At 38.8% G+C, this 27,480-nt stretch overlaps 1 protein-coding gene across 3 annotated transcripts in view; it reads left to right on the forward strand.

Annotated features, from left to right (window-relative positions):
• SPOCK1 (SPARC (osteonectin), cwcv and kazal like domains proteoglycan 1) overlaps positions 1–27,480 on the forward strand; it is an 809,827-nt gene that overhangs the window by 571,714 nt on the left and 210,633 nt on the right. For all 3 annotated transcript variants that reach the window (XM_043984938.1, XM_043984940.1, XM_043984939.1), the window contains one exon: positions 544–679. In XM_043984938.1, the coding sequence (XP_043840873.1) occupies positions 544–679 (136 nt within the window). The remainder of the gene's footprint in view (positions 1–543; positions 680–27,480) is intronic.

The following is a 27,480-nucleotide window of genomic DNA, read 5'->3' on the forward strand; positions in this document are numbered from 1 at the left end:
GTAGTGTCTAACATCTCTCCTTTCCCTGTGAGATAGTAGAAATGTGGGCCCTCCCAGAAGCTGTCTTTGGGACTGCAAACAGATCAGATGGTCAAGTGACTGCCCCCTTCCATGACTCTGTTGATTCACTGGAATTACAATTTGGTAATCTGGTTTACTACAGGTGCTATAATCCAGATCTGCTCTGCCTTGACTTCCCCTTGGGTGACAGAAAGAGTATCTGAAAGCAGATGAGGGGTAGGGATTTGTTTGATTAAAAACAAAAAATTGGGGGCAACTAGGTGGCTCAGTGGATAAAGCACTGGCTCTGGATTCAGGAGGACCTGAGTTCAAATCAGGCCTCAGACACTTGACACTAACTAGCTATGTGACCCTGGGCAAGTCACTTAACCCTCATTGCCCCCCCCCCAAAAAAAAAGTTGGGGTCTAGGCCTTATTGTGTCCTCTTTCCCAACAATTCATCAAATAAAAGACCTTAAACTGTGTTTTAAGCTAATTGTTTTTTTCTTCTCTCTTTTGTGTGTGTGTCTCTCTGTTTCATAGTCTTAGGCAAAAGAAGGGGAATGTGGCCCACAAACACTGGACTGGACCTTCAAATATAGTCAAGTGCAAGCCATGCACAGCTTCAGCACACAACAGTCTTGTCTGTGGCTCTGATGGCCACACCTACACCTCCAAGGTAAATGTTCTTTGTTCTCCACTGTGTTTTTTTAAAATAATTACTATACACTATCAGTTTTGGTGGTGAGCATATTATTATTTTATTAATATAATACCAGCAAAGGATTGATAATTTGTCTCCCTAACTTCTCATAGTCTCAGGCTGCATGGTGAAGAATGCAGGGAGAAAGCTTCAGCAAGCCAGTTAGTGCAAGCAGGAGAAAAGCCCCCAAATATCCATGCTATCTCTCAGAGAGACAACACATGGTCTCAAGGAAACTTAAGAGAGTTCCTGAGACCTAGAAGACCTAAGGTGTTTTAAAAGAGGGAGCCAGAGAACTCCTGGCCTCTTCCCAGGGTTTTTATCCTCTTTCAATAGAGGTGGGTCATATGTTGATCAAAGATAATTAATTGACAAGCATTTTTCTGTTCCATTGGTTGACGTGATTTGGAGGTGGTCTACATTAAAATGAACTCTATAGATGATGTCAGGGAAGAGTATGCAAAAGACCTTCACTGAAGTTGCTCCAGGCAAAGTCCATTATCTAGGGTGTGGTTTGATCCCATCAATCCTTCACAGAGTTAGATGAAAGAGTCTCTCTCCATTTCTTTTGTTCCCTTGGGTTTGTCCTAGATCAAAGAGATCTGGATTTTCTGGAGTGGTGGTAGTGGTGGTGGTGGGGGTGGGGGGGTGGGGAAAGGACTGAGAAACTTTTCTCTGGGTCCCCAAAGAAATCCATTATTAATAATTATTTTTTCATACCATCATTGTTATCATCAGTAAGTATCCTTTAAAATTCTTCACAACACTTGGACTGAACTAAAAGAACCTCTATACACACACACACACACATGCATGTATGCATACACACATGTATATACAGACTCCATCTTTGCTATCCTTGAATTTTATCTGTGTGTGACAGACAAACATGTGTATAACCCTGAACAGGACAGCCACATATATAGGCCATATGAGAATGTTACATCACTTAGGCCAAAGCACAAGTGCCTTTGATGGGCAGGTGACAAAGGGAGGATAACATTTCAATGGAGCAGATCAGAAAGATACAACATGGTTATTGTGGGGAAATATGGCCCCGCCTCAAAAAGTGATTGAAGTTGTCTGGGGAACAATTAATGTCTGGGAGGTGAATTTCAGCTAGGAGAAGGGTGCTTACTAATAGCTCCTTTCCTCCCCCCTTCCCAGCAATCAGGATCACATGATAAGAGAGACCCAAGGCTGGTCATATGGGGGAGCAGTTTAGAGGGCTGCCCCTTTGACTATACAACATTCCGATTGGCTAGCATTTGGTGCCACTGTCTTGGTGTGAAGATTGTAACTGAGGAAGAAGGGAGGGGCCAGCTGGGTTAAGAGATAAAAGTGCTCCCCAGTCCCATGTTTGTGCCATTTGCATTAGGGAGCTGGCCCATTCATAATCGAATGTATAAATAAAGACCTTTGATATTTCTCCAACGCTGAGTCCCAGAAATTTTTTAATGGGGTTTCTCACAGTTATTAATCCATGAATGGATATGAACAATTCTTTGACTAAGTCAGGAAGGCTTCAGGGACGGGTAGGATTTACCAACTATTTACATGATGGGAAAGAGGTAATCTGATGCTATGGATGCAGTATTTGCCAGCCTGAGCTGCTAGTCTGTTGAAAGTGGGAATATGACCCACAGAAAAAAGGGACATCCCTCCTTGGGCTTGAGATGTTGCTGTCATTTATAGGACCATACCTTTGGTTTTAAGGAAAAAACAATTACAAATTTGTCAAGAATGGCATGAGGTAGGAGGATCCATAGATAGCCTTTTAAACTCTTGAACTCCCTCTTTTTATCTTTCCTTGTCAGAAAGTTGGTGACAACAGATGAGAGCCACTGTATGGTTGTGAGATAAGTCAGAGAATCAATGGATGTTGAGTGAGAGTGAGTTTGGTTTAGGAAAGTGATCCTACAAGGAGTCTTCAGTCCAATGGATGCTCTCTTTCCTCACTTATATTTAAGTGTTTTTCCTAATAATAATGGATGATTCAACAGGAGTGGAGGGGTATACAGTATTGCACTGTAAAAGACAAACAAAGAAAAGGTATCAAATTTAAATATTTATAATTTGAAATTCTATATATGTATACATGCACACATATGCACATATACAAATATATGTGCATGTATGCATATATAGATATAGATAGATAGATGATAGATAGATAGATAGATAGATAGCCAGACACATATATTGATCCTCACTGTGTGAAGAGTTTCATATAAGGCATGTTGAGGGGCTGCATAGGGAAAAGTAGATAAGGGCCCTTGTGTTTTAGATAAGATATCCCAGCATGTGGGTCTGCAACATAATTCAGTGTAATAATATCAACTCACATTTCTGTAACATTCTGAGATTTGCAAAGCACTTATCTTACAAAGTCTTAAAATACATAGTATAAGAATTTACTCTTACTCAGTTGATAGATGAAGAGACTGGGAGCCTGAGTGAGGTTAAGGAACCTGGCCAATACCATAACTAATAAACTCAGCCTTTCTGAGCTTAAGTAAAACTTGAATGTGCTACCTCTCAAAATAATAAGCAGAGGTACTCATATCTAGGAGGAAGTCCTGATGGTGATTTCACCTTTGCACCATTCCAGAAACTTCTAGCATCCAGTTGCCACTCAACTTTTCCAAGCTTCTTTGGACAGATAGTATGACAATTGCCTATCCTGCTTCTCCCAGCCTCTCCCACTGCCATGTTCCAAGCAACATGTCAAAGTTAAAGAAATACTGCTGGTCTATAGTCTCCCTATCCACTGGTTAGCCACTATAGGCCTTTTGAGAGCCCTTACTGCCAGCTTAGCCTGCAAATGGTAATTTATCTCTGTGACTGCATCCTCTAATTATTGATTTCATGTTGCATAGATCATATATTTTCTGTTCCCTTCAGTTATCACTTTGCTACTCTTGATTTTCACATATATCTGACAAAAGAACAGTTCCATAAAATGGAGGGGTGTGACTTGGCCTTGAGTTTTATCAAAAGTCTTGTTATGCTTCCAGGGCTCAACTGAGCAATGAAAAAGATGGCTCCCCTCTCTGTAGAGTTAATTATCTACACCTCCAAGACAACAGAGTAATTATGTAGTAGCCCCCTAGGATGATTTCACCTGGCTACCACAGTTATCACTGCCCATCAGCCAAAATTATATGAAAGAAGAAAATTTCAGGAACACTAATTAAGCTTCCTCTCTCAATTTCATACAGTTTTCTCTGGATAAGTGGTGTGGAATGTGCCTCAGTCAAGGAAATGGACCAGGACCGAGTTGGAACCATCTAGTAGCTTTCTATTTTAAGGCACTTATCTCACTTATTGCTATTGTTGCTTCTAGAGGACTTCAGAACCTCTCCTTTCTTGGCCCACAGGCAAATTATTCTGGTTCTCTGTGTCTGTTATGGATTGTCTATGAACTCCCTAAACTTAGCTAAATACTAGGCAAGTAGTTTTTAAGAAAAATTCGAAACTTGTTCAAAGTGGGCTTCTATGAAGACTCAGATATGGTGGTAATGAAGAGAGAGCTGAATTTGGAATGAGATCTACATTTGAATTCTGGACCTGCCACTTACCAGCTAGAATCTTGTACAACTCACTTCCCTATTCTGGCCTCGATTTCCTAATCTATAAAATGAAAGGGTTAGACGAGATTACCTTTAAATTCTCCTTCAGCTATATATGACCTTATGATCTTTTATGATTCTTTTTAAAAAGTGTTATTTTATTTTATTTCTTTTGGTAAGGCAAATGGGGTTAAGTGACTTGCCCAGGGTCACACAGCCAGTAAATGTTAAGTGTCTGAGGCCGGATTTGAACTCAGGTCCTCCTGACTCCAGGGCTGGTGCTCTATCCACTGTGTCATCTAGGTGCCTCAAAAAGTGTTATTTCTAAAACACAGATTTGATCATCTTATGCTCCTCAATAAGCTCTATCTAATTCCTGTAACTTCTATGATCAAAATCAAATTCTAATATTTGGCATTTATACCCTTCTAAACTTGGGTCCAGACTACATTTCCAAACATTTCATATGATTCCCTGGCCTTCTTGCAGTTCCTCAGATGTGACATTCCACTTCTGTGGTAAAGTGGAAATTGAAACTGATTCTGGAGTCAGACAGACACAAGTTAAAATTCTGCCTCTGATACACACTAACCATGTGACCTTGGACAAGTTCCTTAACCTTCCTGAGCCTCAGTTTTATAATTTGCAAAACAATGTAGATGTTCTAAATGCTCTTTGGGTCTATGGTCTCTCTGCCTTTGTGGGCTGTCCCTCATACTGAAATGCACTCCTTCTTCACCTCCACCATTTAGAATCCGAAGTTTCTTTCAAAGCCCAGTTCAAGTGTAATCTTCTTCATGGTTGTTGTTATTTGTCCTTCCTTCTTGAAGAGGGTCATGACATGGAGGTGATGTCATGACTTGCACTGAATTGGATGTAAGTGAGGCAGGGCTGTGCAAGTTCATCAATCTTACTCTCTCCTCTAGAGCCATCTTGGGTCCAGTGTCAAGATATGTTATCAGGATGACTAGAGATGGCCTTGGAGGCAGTTGGGGTTAAGTGATTTGCACAGGGTCACATAGCTAGTAAATGTCTGAACTGAGATTTGAACTCAGGTCATCCTGATTCCAGGGCAAGTGCTTTATTAACTGTGCCACCTAGTTGCCCCAATCTTCCACATAAACTTTTTCCTGATCTCCTTTAAGTACTAATGCCTCCTTGCTTTCTCCATGAAATTATCTCATATTTACTTTGTTTACATTTGTGTACATTTACATGTGTACCTATTGATTCCCCCATGGATTATACATTTTTGTCCTTAAATTCCTGAATGCCTGGCTTTATAAATGCTTATGATTGATTCAAAACACAGAAAAAAAGAGCACAGATTTGAGAGTCAGATTCTATTCTTGCTGCTGCCGTTGACTTCCTGTGTGACCTTGGTCATTTTTCTTCTATGTGCCTAAGTTTCCTAATATTTAAAATGAATGGGTTGGATTAAATGATTCCTAAGACCCCTTCTAGATGTCTAGTCATTGTAATTACTTTCCGAAAAGATTGGTCAACATCTCAGAATACTGTGGTGTGTGGTGAATTTTTTATTAAATTTAAATTTTTTTCAATTTAACAATGATTTTTTTTCAGTCTCTCCGAAAAACAAAATTCATAATATGTATAGTCAAGTGCAACAAATTCCAAATTAGTCAGGTCCAAAACATATACGTTGCAATCTGCACTTAGTATTCCTTCATCTCTCTTTCAGAAAGTAAGCAATATGCTTCATTATCAGTCCTCTGGGGTCTTGGTTTGTTGTTGCATTGATCAGAGTTGTTAGAACTCTAAAAATTATTTATTTTTGCAATTTTGTTATTGTGTAAATTATTCTTTTGTATGAACTTCAGTCTGTATCAGTCCATATAAATTTTCCCAGGTTTCTCTGAAGTCATCTTTTTTATCACTTCCAAAGGCACAATACAGTCTATTATATTCATATATCATAATTTCTTCAGCTATTCTCAAATGATGAACATCCTTTTATTTTTCGGTTTTTTGACACTACAAAAAAAAACCTTGTTACAAATATTTTTGTACATATGGGAACTTCTTTCCTTATTTTTCCTAGTTACTCAACTTCATAATTTTCGATCATCTACTCCTTCCTCTACCTACCTCATCCACAACATATGTGGTCATATCTTTTATCTTGTCATCATTCACAAATGTTTCACTTCCTTGTTCAAGAACTCTGAAATTCCTTTATCTGATCACAATCTTTGTCAGTCTATCTCCCCCTCTGCTTTGCAACCCATAACCCTGTTCTTTGTTGTAGTTCCAACCTCCAATTCCACCCTGTCTTCTCCAGTACACTGCTTCCTCTATCATCCTTCCTCTCTCACTAATCTTGAATTTTTCCCTGTATACTGGCTCTTTTCTTTTTACCTAAAACCACAAACATGTCTCTCTCATCCTCAGAAAAACCTCACTTTAGGTGACCAACCCGATAGCTATCATTCTATACTTCTCTCATTTGTAGCTAAACTCCTTGAGAAAGCCATCTAGAATAGGTGCATCCACTTTCTTTTCTCTCACTATTTTCTGAGAAAGAAGTCTGTAGAGTTTTAAGAATGAATGGGAGTGATGGGGGAAGCTAAAAGGGTAAACAAATAACCTAAGAATTGATCAATGGTAGCCAGAAGAGTTAACAGAGAAACTAAGACCTGAGTAACCAGAGGGTTATTTTCAACCAACACTATCACCAGAAGCTTAGGGAAGATAACTAGGAACCATAAACTATTAATAGTCATTAATATTCCTGGATGACAAGAAACAGAAACTGCACCTAGAAACCAGATCTTTTTTTTTTTTTTTTTGGCAAGGCAATAAGGGTTAAGTGACTTGCCTAGGGTCACACAGCTACTAAGTGTCAAGTGTCTGAGGCCAGATTTGAATTCAGGACCTCCTGAATCCATGGCCAGTGCTTTATCCACTGCACTACCTAGCTGACCCATGAACAGATTTTAAACTAAAGAGATATCATAAAGAGAGATCCTCTGACTCTGACAAGACTAAGTATGTCTTTATGAACATGTGCAGAAAGACCAAAATGTGTCCTTAAGTTCACCTTATTACATTTAAACCCCAAAAACACAACCCTAGGGTAAAAGGTACCCTTCTTGGAGGATATCTTAGGAGCCCAGGAAGTCCAAAATAGAATATGAACAACCCATAAGGAGGAGATTAAGATAATGAGGAGATAACCTACCTTTCTCACTATAGATATAACCATTTCCATCTCCCTATTCAAGACACCTTTGGGTGATTCTCCATATGGTCAGCACAGTATTTTAATAAAACTTAGGAAACTGAGTCACTGAGTCTTATAATTCTTTAGGATGCCTCATGATCAATTTGATCAAATTGATTAAATATATCAAACTGACACTTCTCTATACAAACTTACAAATAATCTTTAGTTGTCAAATTTACTTTTTTTTTTTTTAGTGAGGCAGTTGGGGTTAAGTGACTTGCCCAGGGTCACACAGCTAGTAAGTATTAAGTGTCTGAAGCTGGATTTGAACTCAGGTACTCCTGACTCCAGGGCCAGTGCTCTATCCACTGCGCCACCTAGCTGCCCCTAGTCGTCAAATTTAAGTTTTTTGAATATCCATCTTTCTTGACCTCTTTGCAGCCTTTGACATTATCAGTCACCTTCTCCTAGTTCCCTTCCTGTCTTGTCTGACTGCTCCTACCCTCTCTCCTTTGCTGGATCTTCAACCAGGTTGTTCTTGCTAATCCTTGATGTGGGGTATTCCTCCTAAACCCTTTAATATGGGTGTGCCCCAAACTCTGCCCTGAGCCCTCTTCTTTTCTCCTTTTGTATTGTTTCATTCCTTGATCTCATCAGCTCCCATGGATTTAATTTTCTATGCAGATGTTTCTCAGGTCTATTTATCCAGCCCTCACCTCTCTCTTGACCCCTAGTATCACATCTCCAGTTGACTTATAGGACATCTCAAACTGAATAGCCATAGGCATCTCAAATTCAGCATGTCCCAACTTGACTCATTATCTTTCTCCTCAAACCCTTCCATCTTCCTAATTTCCCTGTCACTGTCCAAGGTACCAACATGTTCTCAACCATTCAGGTTCAGTAGGTATAATCCTCAACTCTTTACTTTCAAACCTTCATATCCAATCAGGTGACAAATTTTATCAATTCTGCTTTTGCAACTTTTCTCATTGATAACTCCTTCTCTGACACTGCCACTAGTCTGGTGCAGATCCTTGTCACCTCATACCTGGACTTGCAATCAGCTATCAAAGTGATATTCCTAAAACACAGGTTTAACCATATTGTCTCCACAAGTCCCCATCCCCACCTTATTCATTAAGCTCTGGTAATTATTAACTCCAAGATTAAGTATAAAATCCTCTATCTTTTTAAGCCCTTCATAACCTGCCCTCTTTCTATCCTTCATATATTTTACTCTTCTCCAAGTACTCTATAATCTAGTGAAATTGACTTCCTTGCTCTTCCTTGAACAAAACACTTCATCTCACAACTCCATGTATTTTCAATGGCTTTCCTTCATACCTGGAATTTTCTTTCTCCTCATCTCTGTCTCCTGGCTTCCCTGACTTCCTTCAAATCTGAGTTAAAATCTCACCTTCTACAAGAAGCCTTTCCTTATCACTATTTTTTTTTCAGGGTAATGAGGGTTAAGTTACTTGCCCAGTGCTAGTAAGTGTCAAGTGTCTGAGTCTGGATTTGTATTCAGGTCCTCCTGAATCCAGGGCTGGTGCTTTATCCACTGCACCACCTAGCTGCCCCCCTCTTTATCTACTCTTTTTTCTGTATTTATCTTATTTGTACACAGTTGTTTGAATGTTGTTTCCCCCTTTGGACTGTGAACTCCATGAGAGCAGAGACTATCTGTTACATTTTTCATATCACCAAGACTTTTCACAGTTTCTGGCACATATAAAGTGCTTAATAAATGCTTGTTGACTTGACTTAACTTTGATCTCTGAAATATGTCTAGCAGGATCAAATGACAGGGTCAAATGACATCTGCAGTTGAGAGCCTTTTTTTTTTTTTGGCATGGTTCCAAAGTGCTTTCAAGAATAACACCATGTATTATATACATAGTGGACACTCATTAATTTTTTTTTAATATGGAATGTATGAATTCTGAGTCCAAGTTCAGTGATAAAACCATTAAATGCAAGTTGAAGATCAGTATTTGCCTTGGCATGTAGCATATTATACATGGGATTCTGCAGAAACATTTCTACTTGTCTTTGGCCTGGCAAGTGTTTTTTGAATGCCAGCTTCCTATGATTCTGGGCCTGCTAGGAGCAGCAGTAGTTTTGTCAGATGCAGGTGGGGATGCTGTCAACAGCTTGAACTTTTTTTTCTAGAAAAGTCTGCTGTTGACCACTCATGATCCCCGGGGTAGCAGCTCCTATTGGTGTTTCTCATTTATGAGTCAGGAAAGAGCTGTGGAGGTTGGCAACAAGTTCCCTCTTCAGTGATTTCCTGTCCCTCAGAACATAAGAGCTCTCTGTTTCCCCTGTCAAGATTGTCATAAACCTTTTTACTCCAGGCACAGTGGGGGTAAGCATGAGGGAGGAGATGGATGATGGCCCCATAGCAGGAATTTGGGCTTTGGTCTTTTGTTGGTGAACTAAGGGCAATTTCTTGGGGATCAGTGTCCCAGTCAACCTAGGCCTTCAGTGTCTCAGTTCCAGGGAACATCCATTGCCCCATTCTTTTGTAAGAGCTTTCTCAGAGTAAAAGATAATTCAAAAATCATGAAGAGGGGCTGCTGGTTGCATAGTGAATAGAGTACCTGCCCTAGAGTCTAGAGTCAGGAAGACCTTATTTCTTTTTTTTTAAAACCATAAAAGTATTTTATTATTTTCCAGGTACAGGTAAAGATAGTTTTCAACATTTGTTTTCATAAGATTTTTAATTCCAAATTTTTCTCTCTTCTTCCCTTCCCTCCCCCCTCCCCAAGACAGAAAGCAATCTGATATATGTTATATATGTACAATCACATCAAACATATTTCTACATTAGTCATGCTGTGAAAAAAGAATAAGAACAAAAGGGAAAAACCTCAAAAAAAAAAACAAAAATGAAAAATAAAAGTAGAAACAGAATGGTTCAATCTGCATTCAAAACCTACTGTTCTTTTTTTTCTGAATGTGGAGAATATTTTCCTTCATGAATTCTTTGGAATTGTCTTAGATCATTGTCTTGCTGAGAAGAGCTATGTTTATCACAGCTGATCATCTCACAATGTTGCTGTTACTGTGTACAATGTTCTCCTGGTTCTGCTCACTTCACTCAGCATCAGTTCCCTTAAGTCTTTCCAGGTTTTTCTGAAATCTGCCTGCTCATCATTTCTTACAGCACAATAGTATTCCAGTCAATCCATATAACACAGCTTGTTCAGCCATCCCCCAATTGATGGTCATCCCCTCAATTTTCAATTCTTTACCACCACAAAGAAAGCTGCTAGAAATATTTTTGTACATGTGGATCCTTTTCCCTTTTTTATGATCTCTTTGGGATACAGACCTAATATCAATATTACTGGGTCAAAAGGTATAAACAGGCCCATAGTTCTTTGGGCATAGTTCCAAATTGCTCTCCAGAATGGTTGGATCAATTCACAACTCCACCAACAATGCATTAGTGTTCCAATTTTTCCACAGCTTCTTCAACATTTATTATTTTCCTTTTTTTTTTTTGTCATATTATCCAATCTGATAGGTGTGAGGTGGTACCTCAGAGTTGTTTTAATTTGCATTTCTCTAATCAAAGTGATTTAGAGCATTTTTTCATATGGCAATAGATAGCTTTGATTTCTTCATCTGAAAACTGCCTGTTCATATGACTTGCATTCTTATAAATTTGATTTAGTTCTTGATATATTTTAGGAATGAGGCCTTTATCATTAACACTGGCTGTAAAAATTGTTTCCCAGCTTTTTGCTTCCCTTCTAATTTTGGCTACATTGCTTCTGTTTGTACAAATTTTTAAAAATTTAATGTAATCAAAATAATCCATTTTACATTTCATAATATTCTCTGTCTCTTGTTTGGTCATAAATCATTTTCCTCCCCATAGATTTGAGAGGTAAACTATTCCTTCCTCTCCTAATTTACCTATGGTATCACCCTTTATGTCTAAATCATGTACCCATTTTGACATTATTTTAGTGTATGGTATAAGGTGTTGAGGAAGACCTGATTTCAAATCTGGCCTCAGATACTTACTAGCTATGTGACCCTGGGCAAGTCATTTAGCCTCAATTGCCTAAAAACAAAACAAACAAAAAAATGAAATAACAAAAATCATGAAGAACTTTCACCCATGTTCACTCTGGCCCCAGAAAGGCTGCTGCAAATCACCCTGACATAATCATTATTGGTGTGAAAACAATAACAATATTCTCTTGATTTCCTTTTGTATCTGTCTTCTATGAAGCTACATTATACAGTTATCATGAGTCTTTTTGTAAATCTTAAAGCACTCTATCAAGCTGAGTTATTATAAAAATAATTATTGCTATTATTATTACTTTCCCAAAGAATTTGATTCATTTGAACCTGCAAAAAACCATCCCCCTACATTTCACAGGTAATGAAAACTTAAATTCAGAGACGTTCCATAGACATACAGAACCACAGTGGCAGTAAGGGCCTAGAACCCAGTTCTCCCATTCCTGTGCTCTATCTGTTAAATTATTTAAGGTTTTTTTTTTGTTTAAAAACAACAAAGGATTCCTGGTAAGGTCTGGGGTTTTGATCTCTGCTTTCTACCTTGAAGGACCTTTTGAAGGATCTACATCCCTTTTCTGAGAGGAATGAAACCACTAATATTCAAATGGAACATTCAATCCACATGTAATCAGTGTGAAATTCCTCCCTGCTCTTCAGTCTGCCATGGTGTGTTCCTACATTGCCTTCCTATGTTGACATATTGATTCATGTTTAGTCTACCGTATTTCATTCAACTTTCAAATCCACACCTTGATGATGTCAGATGTACAGTTAAATTCCCTATGGCTTTTTTTTTCTCTATCTTATGTTTCTGAAGTAGCTGAGTTAAGGCAGTCCCCTTGAGCTGATGGTCTCACACACACACACACACACACACACACACACACACACACACACACACAGAGCTATTGGAACCCTGATAGACATAGACACTTGGTAAAAGTGAACTGAAGACATGAACCTTCAAATATTTATTCTCCAGCCAGATGCCTGCTGCAGCACATACTGTATTTATCTAAGCTCTTTAGTAGTTGCTAGAGCTTATTTCAATTATTGAGTGGAGCAGAGGGGCTCATTTCCAATCTTGGCATTAGAATCTTAGATATAGAATTGTAAGGAACTTTAGAGGTCATCTAGTCCAGTCCCCTCAATTTATAGATGAAGAAACTAAGGATCTGTAAGGGTAAGTGACTTGCCCAAGCATCAGAGGTGGGATTTGAATTTGAATGTATATCATTTGCATATAACTAGCACAGTGGATAGAGTGCTGGGCTTGGAATCAGGAAGACTCAACTTTCTGTGTTCAAATCTGGTCTCAGACATTTACTAGTTGTGTGACCCTGGGCAAATCATTTAACCTTATTTGCCTCAGTTTCCTAATCTATAAAATGAGCTGGAGAAGGTAATGGTAAACCACTCCAGAATCTCTGCCAAGAAAACCCCAAATGGGGTCAGGAAGAGTCAAGCATGATTGAAAAATGACTGAACTGAACCTTTGACTCTAGAGCTCGTGTTCTTTTCATAGTACCACACTGCCTCCACAATTTGGAAAGGAATTTTCCCCTTATGCATACTTGGCATGTGACTCAGTCATTGCCTCTGAGGTCCCTTCTCTCCCCATCAGCTATTCCCATAGAAAGGACATCATCTCATTCTGTCACACCTCCTTCCCTATACTGATTCTCCTGTCATCTTCTTGTAACTAGAGCTACTCATATTTAGACCAAATAACATTTGTTGGATTGAATTGAATTGTACTTCCTAATTGTATAAATTATGCTTGAAATTAATTGAGAAATTATTATTGAATTTAGACCTTGTCAAGTAACATTAAAGGCTATGCAGTCTGGTTTCCTGGAAAGAGGATCTGGCTCTCCTACTTGTTAGCTGTGTGACCTTGGACAGACCACCTTTCATATTCCGCCATTAAAATGAGGGGTTTGGACCAGATAATCTCTAAGGTTTCTCCGGACTCTCCATGGAGAATCTGAACCTTCTCCCCACTTCCAGAGGCTCAGGGTTGCCTCTTTCTAAAAAAAACTCAAGGCAGAAAAAAAAACCTACAAAAAACAGCTCCTTTCAGATCCTTCTTTTTCAGTCTCCTCATCCCCCTGGCCCAGGTGAGGGCAGCTTCTTCTCTCTTCTCCTTCTTCTTCCCACTCTTGAGCAGCACCAACCTGTCTGAAAATCAAAGGTCTTTTCTGGGTAGCAGCAAGAGGACTTATAACAGCTGAGAAATTCAGCAAAGCGATTCATCTTGTCTTCTGGCATCAATTTTTCTGCTGATAATTGGAAACCAAAGAGACCAGCATATGGATTCACTCACATGCCACCCCAACCCTCAATATTTAAATCTTTAATAGCTGTTGGGCAATCAGTGAATGATATATTTGTGTCTAGACTCAGAAAAGAGATTCCCCATTAAACACTGCCATGGAGAAGAAAGAAAGCATCTGTAATGTTTTGGGGGGTTATGTGCACATACACATACATAGATGCATCAAGAGAGCTTGGTCTTGGGGGCAGCTAGGTGGCACAGTGGATAAAGCACTGGCCCTGGATTCAGGAGTACCTGAGTTCAAATCCGGCCTCAGACACTTGACACTTACTAACTGTGTGACCCTGGGCAAGTCACTTAACTCCCATTGTCCCACAAAAAAGCAAAACAAAACAAAACAAAAAAACAAACAGACAAAAAAGAGAGCTTGGTCTTGTGAGGCGCAAATTTAATATCTGGAGAGTTAATTGAGTGGTTCACCATAATATTGGGGTCCCAGAAATAATGAGGGATCTCTAGTTCCAAAGCTCCCTCCCCTCTGAACTGCCTTTTTAGATATTTCTCCCAGGCCAATAAGAAAGGAACCTTATAGCCTCTTTTCCACAAATGGATCAGATTTTATTAATTGGGAATAAAATAAACAGCAGAGGTGAAATTAATAAAAATCAAAGATAAAGGAATAGGGAAATAAAGATAATACTCCTAGCTCTAACCTAAGTCTATACAATCCATAACTTGCTTCCAGTTAAGCTAATTTGTATGTTAACTCACCACCTGGGACATCTACTCCTGCTACTCACACCACCTGAAAGAAAGAAACTCCAAAAGAGCTCAGACTCCCCTCAGTAAGTATTTAATCTTCCTTCCTCAAAAGGAGAGGTCCTTCAAAAACTGCCTATGGAGAGAGGTTTTCTCCTTCTGACATCAGTAGCATACATCACTTCAGGGCAGGCCAGGTGTGGCCCCTCCCAATGAGTCAGCCAAATTCCAATAATCTTACCACAGTTTGTAGCATAGGCTTTATTCTATTTTTTTCTCACTGTAGATTACATTCCTTCAAAGGCCATATTAATCATTTAAATGATTGCTTCCAAATAAAGGTCATGTTTTAAGGCCTTAACAAATAAAATCTTTATTTGCAGTAATTTTCCCAGAACCAAGGTCTTCCTAGAATTTAGGGTTAGAAAAGACCAACTACTCCAAGGTTTTTGTTTTACAAATGAATAAGCTGAGGCCCCAGGAAGTTAAATAACTTGCTCACATTCAAAATTCAATAAATTCAATTTACCAAGTAAGCATTAAGGACCTGCTGTGTGCAAGGCATCATGCTAAACCATGTGAACACCAGACCAGAAAAAGGAAACACTCTTGCCCTTCAAGGTGCTTACATTCTTTTGGGGGAGGGCTATAATTGGGACCCAGATAAGAAAATAAAAAGTACTTACAAAGAAATGCAATTGTAGTTTCAAGAGACAATTCATCAACAACTGGGATATTAGGCAAGTTTTTCCTTAAGAGCAAACTCAGTAGCAAAGCTACTGGCTGTTGCTCAGGAGACAGGTAGACTGGTCTTAGATTTCTTTGTTTTGTTTTGTTTGCTAACATGCTATGTGATCTTAAGGTTGCGATTCCTCTCTGAACTTCAGCTATCTTTATTGGGTATCTTCTAGGAGTACCTGGACTTCCATCATTATGGTCCACCCTCACTTGGGAGGCCAGGTGGTTATGACCCAGCCACAGGGACAGAAAGAACTACTTGGCCCCTCAAACTGCTGCCCCCCCCCCCAACTCTCCTGTGATTGGAACAACCCATGTAAGCTGAGAGCACCACCCCTGAGCTGATACCATCTATGCTCAGTCATCACGGGAACTTGGAGAATGTGTACCCCCAATCAACTGCTTCTTAACTCACAGACAAACTCTCAGCTTCTCCTTTCCCCTCCCCCCTACCAGTACGATTCAAAATCCTTTTTCTGCTGAGGAGAAAATAATAATATTTGCTATCATTCATATGTTATTATGTCTTTAGATTGTAAGCTTGTTGAAGTCAGGTTTCTTTTTTTTCATTCATTTTATCCCCAGCACTTAGCTCAGTGCTTGGCACTTAATAAATGTTAACTAGATTGGATTATATGGTGCTTTAAGTTTTTATAGAGCTTGATGTATACTATTTTATCCTCATAACAACCCTAGTGCTATTATTATCCTCATTGTATAGATAAGGAAACTGAGTCTGAGAGAGTTTAAATGACTTGCTTGGAGTCACCCAACTAGTGTCCAAAATGGATTTGAACTCAGGTCTTTCTGCTAGTTTCCTTGTTATTCTTGTTTTGCTCCCTCCCCTTATCTCCCACAGATCTTATCCCCTCCTGTATTCCAGCTCCAATGTGTCCTCTGGAATCCTCACTACTGCTCACATGCTCTCCTTTGATTCTAGATGTCTTCACTTCAAAATCCACTTTCCGGAAATAATGGAAATTGCCTTTCTTTGGAGGACCCTGCTTCACTGGCCAATCTCTACACAATTTTGTGCTCATTTTCACCGGACTCCTGATGCACTCACTGGGTCAGGTGGATGGATGGGCATACTCCTTCCTTCTACTATTAGGCAGTCCCTTTGTCACCATCAATCTGCCACCTCTCCTCCTTTCTGTTTCAATTCACTTGCCTCTATACTTGTAAGGGCCAAATATAGTATGAGGAGAGTTAATTGGGCAGCTTGCCATAATATTGGGGTAAGAAAGGAGATTAACAGCCTCTTTTCAACAAACAAAACAGGTTTTATTAATGGGAACAAATCTACAACACAGGTGAAATTAATAGAACCAAGGACAACAAGAAAGGAAATAGGGGAAGGGAAAGATATGACTTGCTAGCCAGATGATTAGAATCTAAACCACTAGGGTAAAAAGGCCGCAGGCACCCTGAATAAGCCCAGCTCAAACAAAAACTGATTAAAACCTTAAACTTGCCTCCAGCTCAGCTAGCCCCAAAGAGCTAGCCTCACTTCAACAACACAAACTCACCACCACCCAGAATCTGCAGTTCCAAGGAGAATCAACTGCTCAGTGTCCCCCCCAGCTGGGTCAGAAGGTCCACCACACCAGTGTCTCTCTCCTTCCCTCTTGTGCGTAAGAGAGAGCACTCTCCTCCCCGGGGCTTACTCCCCAAACCTCCCTCTAAACCAGAATCAGGGCCATACACACACACAGCCCCAAGCTAATTGACTGGTAGCTTTGATTGACAGAACTAACAGGTGGCTCTACAGCTGCAAGCCAGCCAGCTTCCCAATGCTAACACAGCATGGCTTTTAAGATTACATCTTTTTGGGGCAGCTAGGTGGCACAGTGGATAAAGCACTGGCCCTGGATTCAGGAGGACCTGAGTTCCAATCCAAACTCAGACACTTGACACTTACTAGCTGTGTGACCCTGGGCAAGTCACTTAACCCTCATTGCCCCGAAAAAAAAAAAAAGATTACATCTTTTCAGTCTGACCATAATGAAGCAAAGATGTGGTCATGGAAACCCCAAATCACAATTAATTCCTTACATACTCCAGTCCACATCCTTGGTACAGTTATATTTGTCTTCAGGTCATTCTCCCTTTTTGAGTCACAGCTTTTCTCTGTGTCCCAAACTTACACTTACATTAAAGGATTTCAATATATATGATGTTCTCTTCTCTAACCTTGGCCTCCCAGGTCATCAGTTTCCTTGGTTCTCAGAATCTACATTTTCCTTCTATCTCAACCACCAACAGAAACCATCAAACCCTTGATCTCATGGCTATGCTACCTTCATGACTTAGAACTCTGACATTCTTCTCTCTAATCATAACATCCTGCTTTTTCCATTTTTCTCTACACCTCATTTATCCTAAGCCCATTCTTCATTCTTAGTCCCTTCACTCTTCCCCCTTATTCTCTGAACCTATCACTCCTTCTCTGGCCTCACTTTCCTGCTCTCACAGTCTTAAACATGTGGTTGGCCAGTCAAACTATTCACTATTCCCTAGCCTTAGATACTTTGCCCCCTTGTCCTAACAATGCTCACACCTTGCCAGACTCCAACTTTGGGGGTTACTCTCACAATCTATCTTCCCACCCCCTACTTAAGTGCTGCTGAAGGAGAAAGTCATACAATTCTGTCAACTGGGTCAACTACTAATTTATATTTATTAATCTCAATTGGACCCTCATTGCTACACAACAGTGCTTTTCTTCCTTGATTGATTCTTTCCCATATTTCCAGAGAGTTTATTTCAAATCTCTTTTCTCTTTCAGTCTCTTAAACCAACCCTACCCAACTCCTTCTCAAATGACCTCAACTCTTATTTTACTGAATTAGTAAATAAGTTACTTATTGATGAAAAATCATTTATTAAATTACTGTGTGCCAAGAATTGGAGATATAAACAGAAAAGTAAGACAGAATTTGTTCTCAAGAGGCTTACAGTCTAAAGGGCAAGGAAAACATTTGGGAAATTGTAGCTATAAGTCAGATGTAAAGGGCCATTGGCCATTTGGGTGCACTGTTGGGTGACCAAATCAAGGTCATCTATTATGAGCTACTTCTCCCCTACTGTTCATAGATTAAAAAAAAAACCTGTATATCATCTCCCCTTCTTTTCTTTGCTCTAGTGTCTGAAGAAGAAGTGGTTTTCTTCTTGCCAAAGCCAGACCTTCTGCAGGTGGTGTAGTAATGTACTGGTATTGAGTGCCAAGTCTTGAGGCAGGAAGAACTGACTTCAAATTTTACCCCAGAAAAGTAGCTGTATGACTCTGAGCAAGTCACTTATCCTTCATCTTCCTCAGTTTCCTTAAATGTAAAATGTGGATAATAAGAGCATCTACCTCCCAGGATTGCAGTGAGGATCAAATGATATATTTGCAATTCACTTAGCATAGTGCTTGGCACATGGTAAGTGCTTAATAAATGTATGTAACTTTCCTTTTTCTTCTCTATCTTCTGGTGAGACAGGAAGTAGTGAGAGTTATCCCAACGCTGTTGGTGTTGAATCCATGTGATGATGAATGCAGGCAGGTACACTACTCTTAGGTTATTTGAATGGAACTGAGAACCCTAGACCCTCTACTTAGGTCAATTCAGTATGTATCATTCATGATTCAACTGAGCTTTTTTTGGGGGGGCAATGAGGGTTAAGTGACTTGCCCAGGGTCACATAACTAGAGTCAAGTGTCTGAGGCTGGATTTGAACTCAGGTCCTCGTGAATCCAGGGCTGATGCTTTATCCATTGGACCACTTAGCTGCCCCTACAACTTAGCTTTTTTGACTTACCTTTCTTATACCGCTGGTTATTTGGGGTCATAATGTTCCTTAGCTTTCCCACCTTGTGCCTTTGCTGTTTTTACAATTATTTCCCTGCTTCTTGTGGTAGATAAATCTCCCTCCTTTCACATGAGATACATTAGTCTCATGAAAGTCTTACCCTAGTGACTAAGTCAAGTGACAAAGGTTCTCTCCTGAGTGCTGGCTCTGTGGTCACTTGATGCCAAGCTCTGTGATAGAGCTTTAGGGTATCTGTGTAGGAAATAGTAGCTTTACTTCCCTGGGGAGGGGGGTGGTATTAATACTTGGTCTCTTTGTTGACTTTACAAAATAAGTGGAAACTACTTAGAAATAAAATTACTCAGGTAACTTTACTCTAGATTCCTGCAAAATAGTTGATTCAATCCTAAATCCTGTATATTTAGTCTTGACCTATTAAACTATTTCATATCCCCGGCCCTGGATCATGCCTTGCCAGACCTTTACTCTAGTTGAATCCCACTATCTACTTCCTATGACAGGCTAGCTGCCTTTTCCTTCTTCCATAGGCAAAATGACTCCTGTGATGTTTTCAATAATTGCAGATTTCATGGTTTGGAGGGAGAGAAATGTAACTTCAGGTTTTCTACCAGGTTCCTGAAAGAGCAGATTAGTTATGAAGTTAGAACAGAAGGAAGCAATTTGACTAATTATTTTACTGATTATTTCAATGCCCTGTATACAAACATGCACTTAACACAGATTTGAAGACTGTGCTTTCCTTGGTTTCTCTGGAATGCCCTGTGTAGAATGCCACGTAATTAGTTAATGTTTCTGTTACAGACACACTAGGAAGAATAACCTCCTCATTGTCAGTTTTGTTGAATGCATAATTAAGCCATTTGATAAAGCAATTACCTGATGCTCACACTCACCTCATCAGGAAATGAAAATAAGGATTATGAGAAATTACAAAGCACAAGAGCCCATGCATTACAATCCCTTAAAACCCTGAAAGGCACATGCCTGCAATAATTATGCATATAATTGAATACCACTCTGTAAATCTAATTAAATCATTACAAACAACTTTAATTAAGTTCCTGATCATGACACTTTCACTTTGCTTCCCTTCCCACCACCCCTCCCCCCTCCACCTCCCTTTTTGTTGACATACTACTAGATTAATCATGGAAGACAAAAGGTAGAAGGTAGAATAACATTAGTGGAAGTGTCAAGAAACTCATAAGATTCAATCCAACAAAAATTTATTAAGTACCTATAAAAGAAGGAGCCTGTATGAGATAGGCTCTAAGATCCCTTCCAATCCTAAACCTATGATCCTACAATCATATGGTACTATGATAGACACCTGAGATATATAAAACAAAACAGAACCATTCCCTGCCCCCTTCTACCCCACCTCTATCAGCCTCCTCCTCCTTCCTCTCTCTTGAAGGAACTTATTTTTTTTGTTGTTGTTGGTTTTTTTTTTTTTTAGTGAGGCAATTGGGGTTAAGTGACCTGCCCAGGGTCACACAGTTAGTAAGTGTTATTTGTCTGAGGCCAGATTTGACCTCAGGTACTCCCTGAATCCAGGGCCAGTGCTCTATCCACTGTACCACCTAGCTGCCCCAAAGGAACTTATTTTGAAGAGGAATTGAATTGGGAAAAGGCTTAGGAACTAAATGGGTTTAACTGTCTGTGTAGCAATGTGTAAAATGTATATAACAAAATGAATTTGTTTTAATGCAGAGAAGGGACCATATAGTTATCACTAAAACTTGCTGGAATAGAATATGAGATTGGACCCATATGGAATTTTGGATATTTTATTTCCCTGTCCTCAGTAGAATTCAAGATCCATGAAGGCAGGGAGGAAACTACAATTTTTTTTTTAATTTTTTCATATTACCAGTATCTAAGGCGTTGCCCATATTAGGCACTTATTAAATGTGTGTTAAGATTATTTGAGAAAGGTCTATCATATTCCAAAGAAACAGAAATGACAAAAGGGACACTGAAGTAGCATAGTATGTGTAGCTCCAACTCCATGTGGGTTTGGTATTCTTCTGAAGGATTGCCCCATGATGTTGCATTGAAAGAACTTGATTGGCTGAGAGATTCCTGGAAGAGAGCAGAAAGAGATGGGGCAAAAGGATGCAAGGTTCGGACTTTGGTGAATAGGTGAACCTGGAGCCATAGTCATATGGAGAAAGTCTGACACCCAAATGCATCCTTTGATTCCCAGCACCTGTACCTCTAGAAATTGCTAAAAGTAAACCCATTGTGTGAGATTTTATTCTCCCTGATTGAGCTGAGATTTTATGTGAATCCTGGGTTGTAAAGCAAGCTTCCCCATTACTATTTTATTTTTTGCCAAATGTTTGCTTACTATCTGTAATTGTCTTTTGTAAAACAAGCTAATTATTATTGTCTAGATCTGGAGTAGAATAACTTTCCCTCCTGCAATCCCCAAGCATAACACTTTTAGACTTCAAAAATATAATCTGCAATAGATAGAAGTAATTCCAGGTCCCATATAGGAGAGTGAAGGAGTGATTACCCAACCATGGCTATTTTCCTACTTCCCACACATATAGAAATCCAGTGTCCCTAGATATGTGGGGTAGGGCATTTTATGTCTTTCTATATACCTCTATTATATGGACTATCTAGATCTTTGCTACTTGGTTCATTTTTTACATATGTTTAGAAAATACGCACTTACATATAAACCCTCAAACTGGAAGGAAACAATGGAATTTGTGGAAGGATCAAAACTGAAGAAAATGAAAGCAGTGTTGCTATGGGAATATACAATAGATTTTTTTGACTCAATGGATAAAATACATGATGAGTTCCTGATACATATCACAAAAACTTGAAAGCTTCAAACAATATTAATCTATTTGGTAGGAGCTTGATATGAAGCACTTCTCAAATCTTTTCTAAAGATTTTAAGTCTAAAGATTTTTTGATTTTAAACAATGTCAAACTTTCATACGCCATTTTTCAAGAGATCCAAGTTTGTTGAACATTGGCTATAGGAAATGCTATGAGAAACTAATATCATTTTATAGGCCTTGGGCTAGGACTACCAGGGAAGAAAAAAGAATACTGTGAGAGGATATTAGCTAGGGGTAGATCTTATAGTAAATTGTCACCATAACTTCTTACTGAGGAAAGCAGCTTTAATAATGTTTTCACATTCACAGAAATAAGGTGATTTTTTTCTTATTCTAAAATAAATGGACTATATTTCAAAATCCTTATAAACAATGTATGGAACTGAGAGACTAATATTCCAGGCAGTGCTGAAGGAAATGCACCATGGGTTTTTCACTGTTCTGCAGGCTGCTTTTATTGGTTTTTATCAAGGACAACTCTCTGAGAGGCAAACCCTCAGCTACACTGATAACTATATTTGTGGAAGGGTAAAGTTGTGCAGGTTCTCATTAAAAGTTATTGATGACAGAGAGTCAAAACTTTCCTGAACACAGCTTCTATGAAGAAGACTATAAAGAGAATTAGAAGCTATAGTAGTATGAAAATAGCTGGAATTTTTTTTATATATAATATAAGGGGTTTGTCATCTACATGGGCCAATGGAAAGAGAACTGGATTTGCAGTTTGAGGATCCAAGTATCTAACAATGCCCCTAGAAAGCTATCATTCCATGCCTGATCCCTCTCTTGAAGATAGGAGAATGAATATAATAGTCACTCTCCTACTTCCACAAATGTAGAAATCCAGTGTCCCTGGAGACTTGGGCTATTTTATATCCATCTACATATATCCCTATTATAGATGGACTACCTGGATCTTTGTTATTTGGTCCAAGTTGCTTTGCTGTTTACTACCTGTATGATCTTATCTTTTTTTTTTCTTTTTGTGGGACAATGAGGGTTAAGTGACTTGTCCAGGGTCACACAGCTAGTAAGTGTCAAGTGTCTGAGATCGAATTTGAACTTAGGTCCTCCTGAATCCAGGGCTGGTGCTTTCTTTATCCACTGCACCACCTAGCTGCCCCCTGTATGATCTTAATCAAGTTAATTAACCCCTCTGGGCCTCAGTTTCCTCATCTATAATTTGAGGAGGCTTAGAATAAGCAATGTCTTTTCTTCCCCATTTATTTATATTTTTAGCATTCATTAAGAAAAAAATTATGAGTTCCAAATTCCCTCCTCCCCATCTCTTCTCTACCCCTTAAGAAGGTAAGCAATATGATACCCACATACAGAACCTATTTACATATTAGCCATGTTGTAAAGAAAGCAAGTGAAATAGAGAAGTGAAAAAAAAATATGTTTCAGTCTGCACTCAGGGTTTATCATTTTTTATCATAAGTTCATTGGACTTGTCTTGTATCATTGTATGGATCATAGTAGCCAGGTCTTTCACAGTTGATCATCATACATAGAGTACACAATTTCTAAAATCTCTTTTGGCTCTAAATCTATGATCATATTTTCCATCTCCCATGGAATCATAATAAGAGGTACTAGGACAATCAGATCAGTGCTTGAATCTGGGGGTTGGGGAAAAAGAAGAAGGGACCTAACACTAGTTAATTCTACTTAAGGCCAAAGAGTTGTAGGATTGCAGTGATAGAAAGGGTCATAGATATCATCTCATTCTATGCCATAATCTAAAAGGGGAGGAAACAGGCCCAGGGAAGGAACGTGATGTGTCTAAAGTCACATAGACGTGTCTACTTAGGGCCATCGTCAGGAGCAGAACCCAAGGCTCTTGACATCTAGCTCAGGGATCTTTCTTTGCATCTCACAGCCTCTCATATCATTATCTGATTTACGAAGATTTTAAATGCAAGGGTTGAAAGAAAAAGAGGTTTGAGGTTAACACTGAGTTCACAAGAATATTTAATTGATTAATTTTTACTATTCCTGAGTGTTTTGGTTTCTCAAGGTTTCTCTACACTTTATTTTAAAATCAATTAGGTTATAGAGCTTGATTTTCTTTTCTTTCTTTCTTTCTTTCTTTTTTTTTTTGTATGTGTGCACTGCCTTTTTTTTTTTTTTCCCAAGTTGAAGAGGTCTGCAAGTTTCCTATGGTGTTATTAGTGTAGCTTTGGGAAATGTGGAGGGATTAGTCAGAATGTATTCTGGGCTTCCAGCAAGCTAATTTACTAAAAGACAGGTGATACCAGAGGACTAGTGAGGCCTAACATTTCTGGGCCTTTTCAGAGAAATTGGAAGTTTCCTGTGAGGCAGGAGTTTTTTAACATACTCTGTGTGGTAGGTAGACACTCTGAAAACAGGACAGACATCTGGTCACAAAGCCTGGGAAACCAGAATCATTAGTCATTACAAGGAAGAGAAGAGACGTACAATTCCTATCATATCTGGATGTGACAGCACCATTAATCCTTCAGAAGACAGTGTGGAAAGTGGGGGCTGATGCTGAAATTTGAAAATCATATAGCTTGAATCCTTAGGACAAGCCTACTTCTGCTCTCATTATTATTGAGAGAAGTATTGTGGCATAGTTGATATAGAGCTTACTCCAGAGCTAGAAAGACCTGGATTAAAGTCCTGTCTCTGATATTTACTGACTGTGTGACCCTTGGCAAGCTAGGATCTTAATTTATCAGTGCCTCAGGAAAATGTCTAAGCCATGTAGCATTTAGACATATGTCTTGGTAGAGGGAGGGTTTTTTTGTAAGAGTTTCCTTATATCACATATATCATAATTCTGCCTACTCTAATTTCTCTCCAAAAATATTGTACATAATAACAGTTTACATACATAAAAGTAGAGAATTCAGTTATTATTATTCTGATTTTACTGATGAGGAAAGAGTTGCAGATAAGTCAAGGGACTTGCCTAAGGTCACATAGCTAGTAAGTTTCAGAGCCAAGATTTGAAAGCAAATGTCTCAAAGTATATACACAAATTTATCAGTTTCCTTGTAGCTAAGAACAGTTCTTTATATGGCCCCTGTTAGGGCAGTTATCTAAAGTGGTGTCCTTCTGTGGTAGGAACCTGACTCAAATCCCACTTGCTCTGTGAAGCCTACCCTGACTTACACCAGCCCATGATGACCTTTACCTTCTCTAATTTCCTGAATCATTTGTGGCCAGTTCCATACATCCTCAGCCACAGCAAGTCAAAAAAGCCATATGCCAAGCCATGGCATTGTTTCAATATGTGTTATTACAGGAATTATGATAAAAGCATGGCTCTTTGAAATAGCATCCATTTTAGTTACCTTGGTTATTATAAAGGGATACAGTAGACAGAACACTGATCTTGAAGTCAAGCGACCTGGGTTCAAAATTCTACCTCTGACGCTTAGCTGTGAATAAGCAGTAAGTATAAACAGTTACTGAAACTTGTTGAGACTCATTTTTTTTCTTATCTAAAGGGGATGATAATAACCACATTACTTCCCTCATAGGGTTGCTATGCTTTTTGACCTGTGCTTTTTTCCATGCATAAAGCTCCTAATGAGGAACTTCCTCTCCCTATTAGATCAGCAGAGATTCTGTAACTTAGAGATGTCTGGCACTGGGACCTTCCACGGCCAATGAGGATCAGGCCTTTCTGAGTCTAACGTCTACTTTCAGTTGACTCTGCCAACCTGTAAGGTTGCTATCGAGGGGAAATGTATATAAACATTCTACAAACATTTGAACTCTGTGTAAATGTTAGGTGAGGATCAGTTATTGGCTTAATTAGCTAATCACTTGGTGGCTTAAATTTATTTGGGATATTGAGGTTTATAAAGCATTTTCCTCACATTAACCCTGTGTGGTTAATGGTAACAGTATCCTTTTCATCATTTTATAGAGGGGTTGGATAAGTAGCCCATGGTCAGAGAACTAATGGATTTGAAACTTGGATTTGAACTCAAGTCCTCTGACTACAAACCCGGTCAGTACTTTTTATATTTCACCAAACTGTCTTTCCCAATAAACTTCAGTATTGTAATGTTTTCAGGTATATGCACCAGCTGCTTCCTAAGACTCCCTGAGGAGAGGAACTGTGTCTGCTTTGTTAGAATCCTTTGTCACCTACCTAGACCTGAAGTAGGAACTTAATGAATGCTAGGGAGATCCTGTGCCCTTCCAAGACTATTAAAGTACTTCTGGGAGATTGCAGAAAGAAATCCAGCACTTTTCTGAGACTTTACTGTCAGAAGAATAAGTAATAGTTTTTGTCATTACTCAGACTGTTCTTTTGAGGAAAAAAAAAAGAAATAGGCAAGTAAGACAAGTAGACCTAAATGTGACAAGCACAGAGTGCAAGGATGGACTTGGTGGATAAGGGAGGGGAAGCATCTGGCTGCTTTGACAAAAATTTTATAACAAGATATTTTTCATTTTCATCCATCTATCAACAAGCACCTATTAAATGACTGTTATGTACCAGGCATTATGCTAAGAGCTAGGGATACAAACACAAAAGTGAGTCAGTCTTTGCCCTCAGGAAGCTTACATTCTAGAAGGATCATGAGATTCATAGATTCTGAGAAAACCATAGAGGAAAGGAAATAACTTTCTTTCATTTGTGTATTTTCATTGGCACTAAGGATTTGATGATGTCCGAGGAATACCCACAGCAGAAGATATGACCTGATCATCATTTCTACCTTAAATAAAGTTGTGACCATACAGTGGAGGCTCAGAGATCATTGACCTTATCTTTTTCTTATTATTCACTGTTCATATTCTGATGTGGATCCAAGACATCATCTTACTCATTAGTACTAACTTGGGGAAGTTAGAATTGGTAAAATCTAAATTATAATACATTTTAATAAAAATTTAATTGATTTAAAAAAATAAGGTTATATTAAAATAACCAAATGCAGGAAGTTGGAGTCTTAATGGATCTATTTAGAAAGTGTAGTACAGAGGAAAGAATGCTGGAGTTGAAATAAGAGTTCAAAGCATGAATCTGTCAGCTATATGAATGTGGGGAATTAGCTCCACCACTTTGTGCTTCAGTTTTCTCAGCTGTAAAATGAAGGGGTTAAACTAGATGACCTTTTAGGTACTTTCCACTTCCAAATCTATAGGTTCCTTGTCTGGAGAAAAAAATAAGAAATATGCAGTTTTTACATCACAGTGGTGGGTTCCTTATTTAGTGAATAAATAAGAAACATGCAGTGTTTCTATTACAGTGATATTGAAAGTACTTTAAAGCAATTCCTTTTGAGTAGATGAAATTTGCCCTCTGAAATCTTGTTTACACTCATTTGTTTAATAAGCCCTTTTTTACTAGATAGTGCACAGATATATTCAGGCCAAGCCAGGAAAATTGAAGTGAAGTCATGACTTTCATGGGGGAATAAGCTTCTAAAGTCATTGTGTAAGGCAAAAATCATATATAATCAAAATAAACCTGGAAAAAAAATCCTTAAATGACTGGCTTTGAATTCTTCTACAGCATAAGG

Source organism: Dromiciops gliroides, chromosome 2 (assembly GCF_019393635.1).
Source record: "Dromiciops gliroides isolate mDroGli1 chromosome 2, mDroGli1.pri, whole genome shotgun sequence".
NCBI lineage: Eukaryota > Metazoa > Chordata > Mammalia > Microbiotheria > Microbiotheriidae > Dromiciops > Dromiciops gliroides.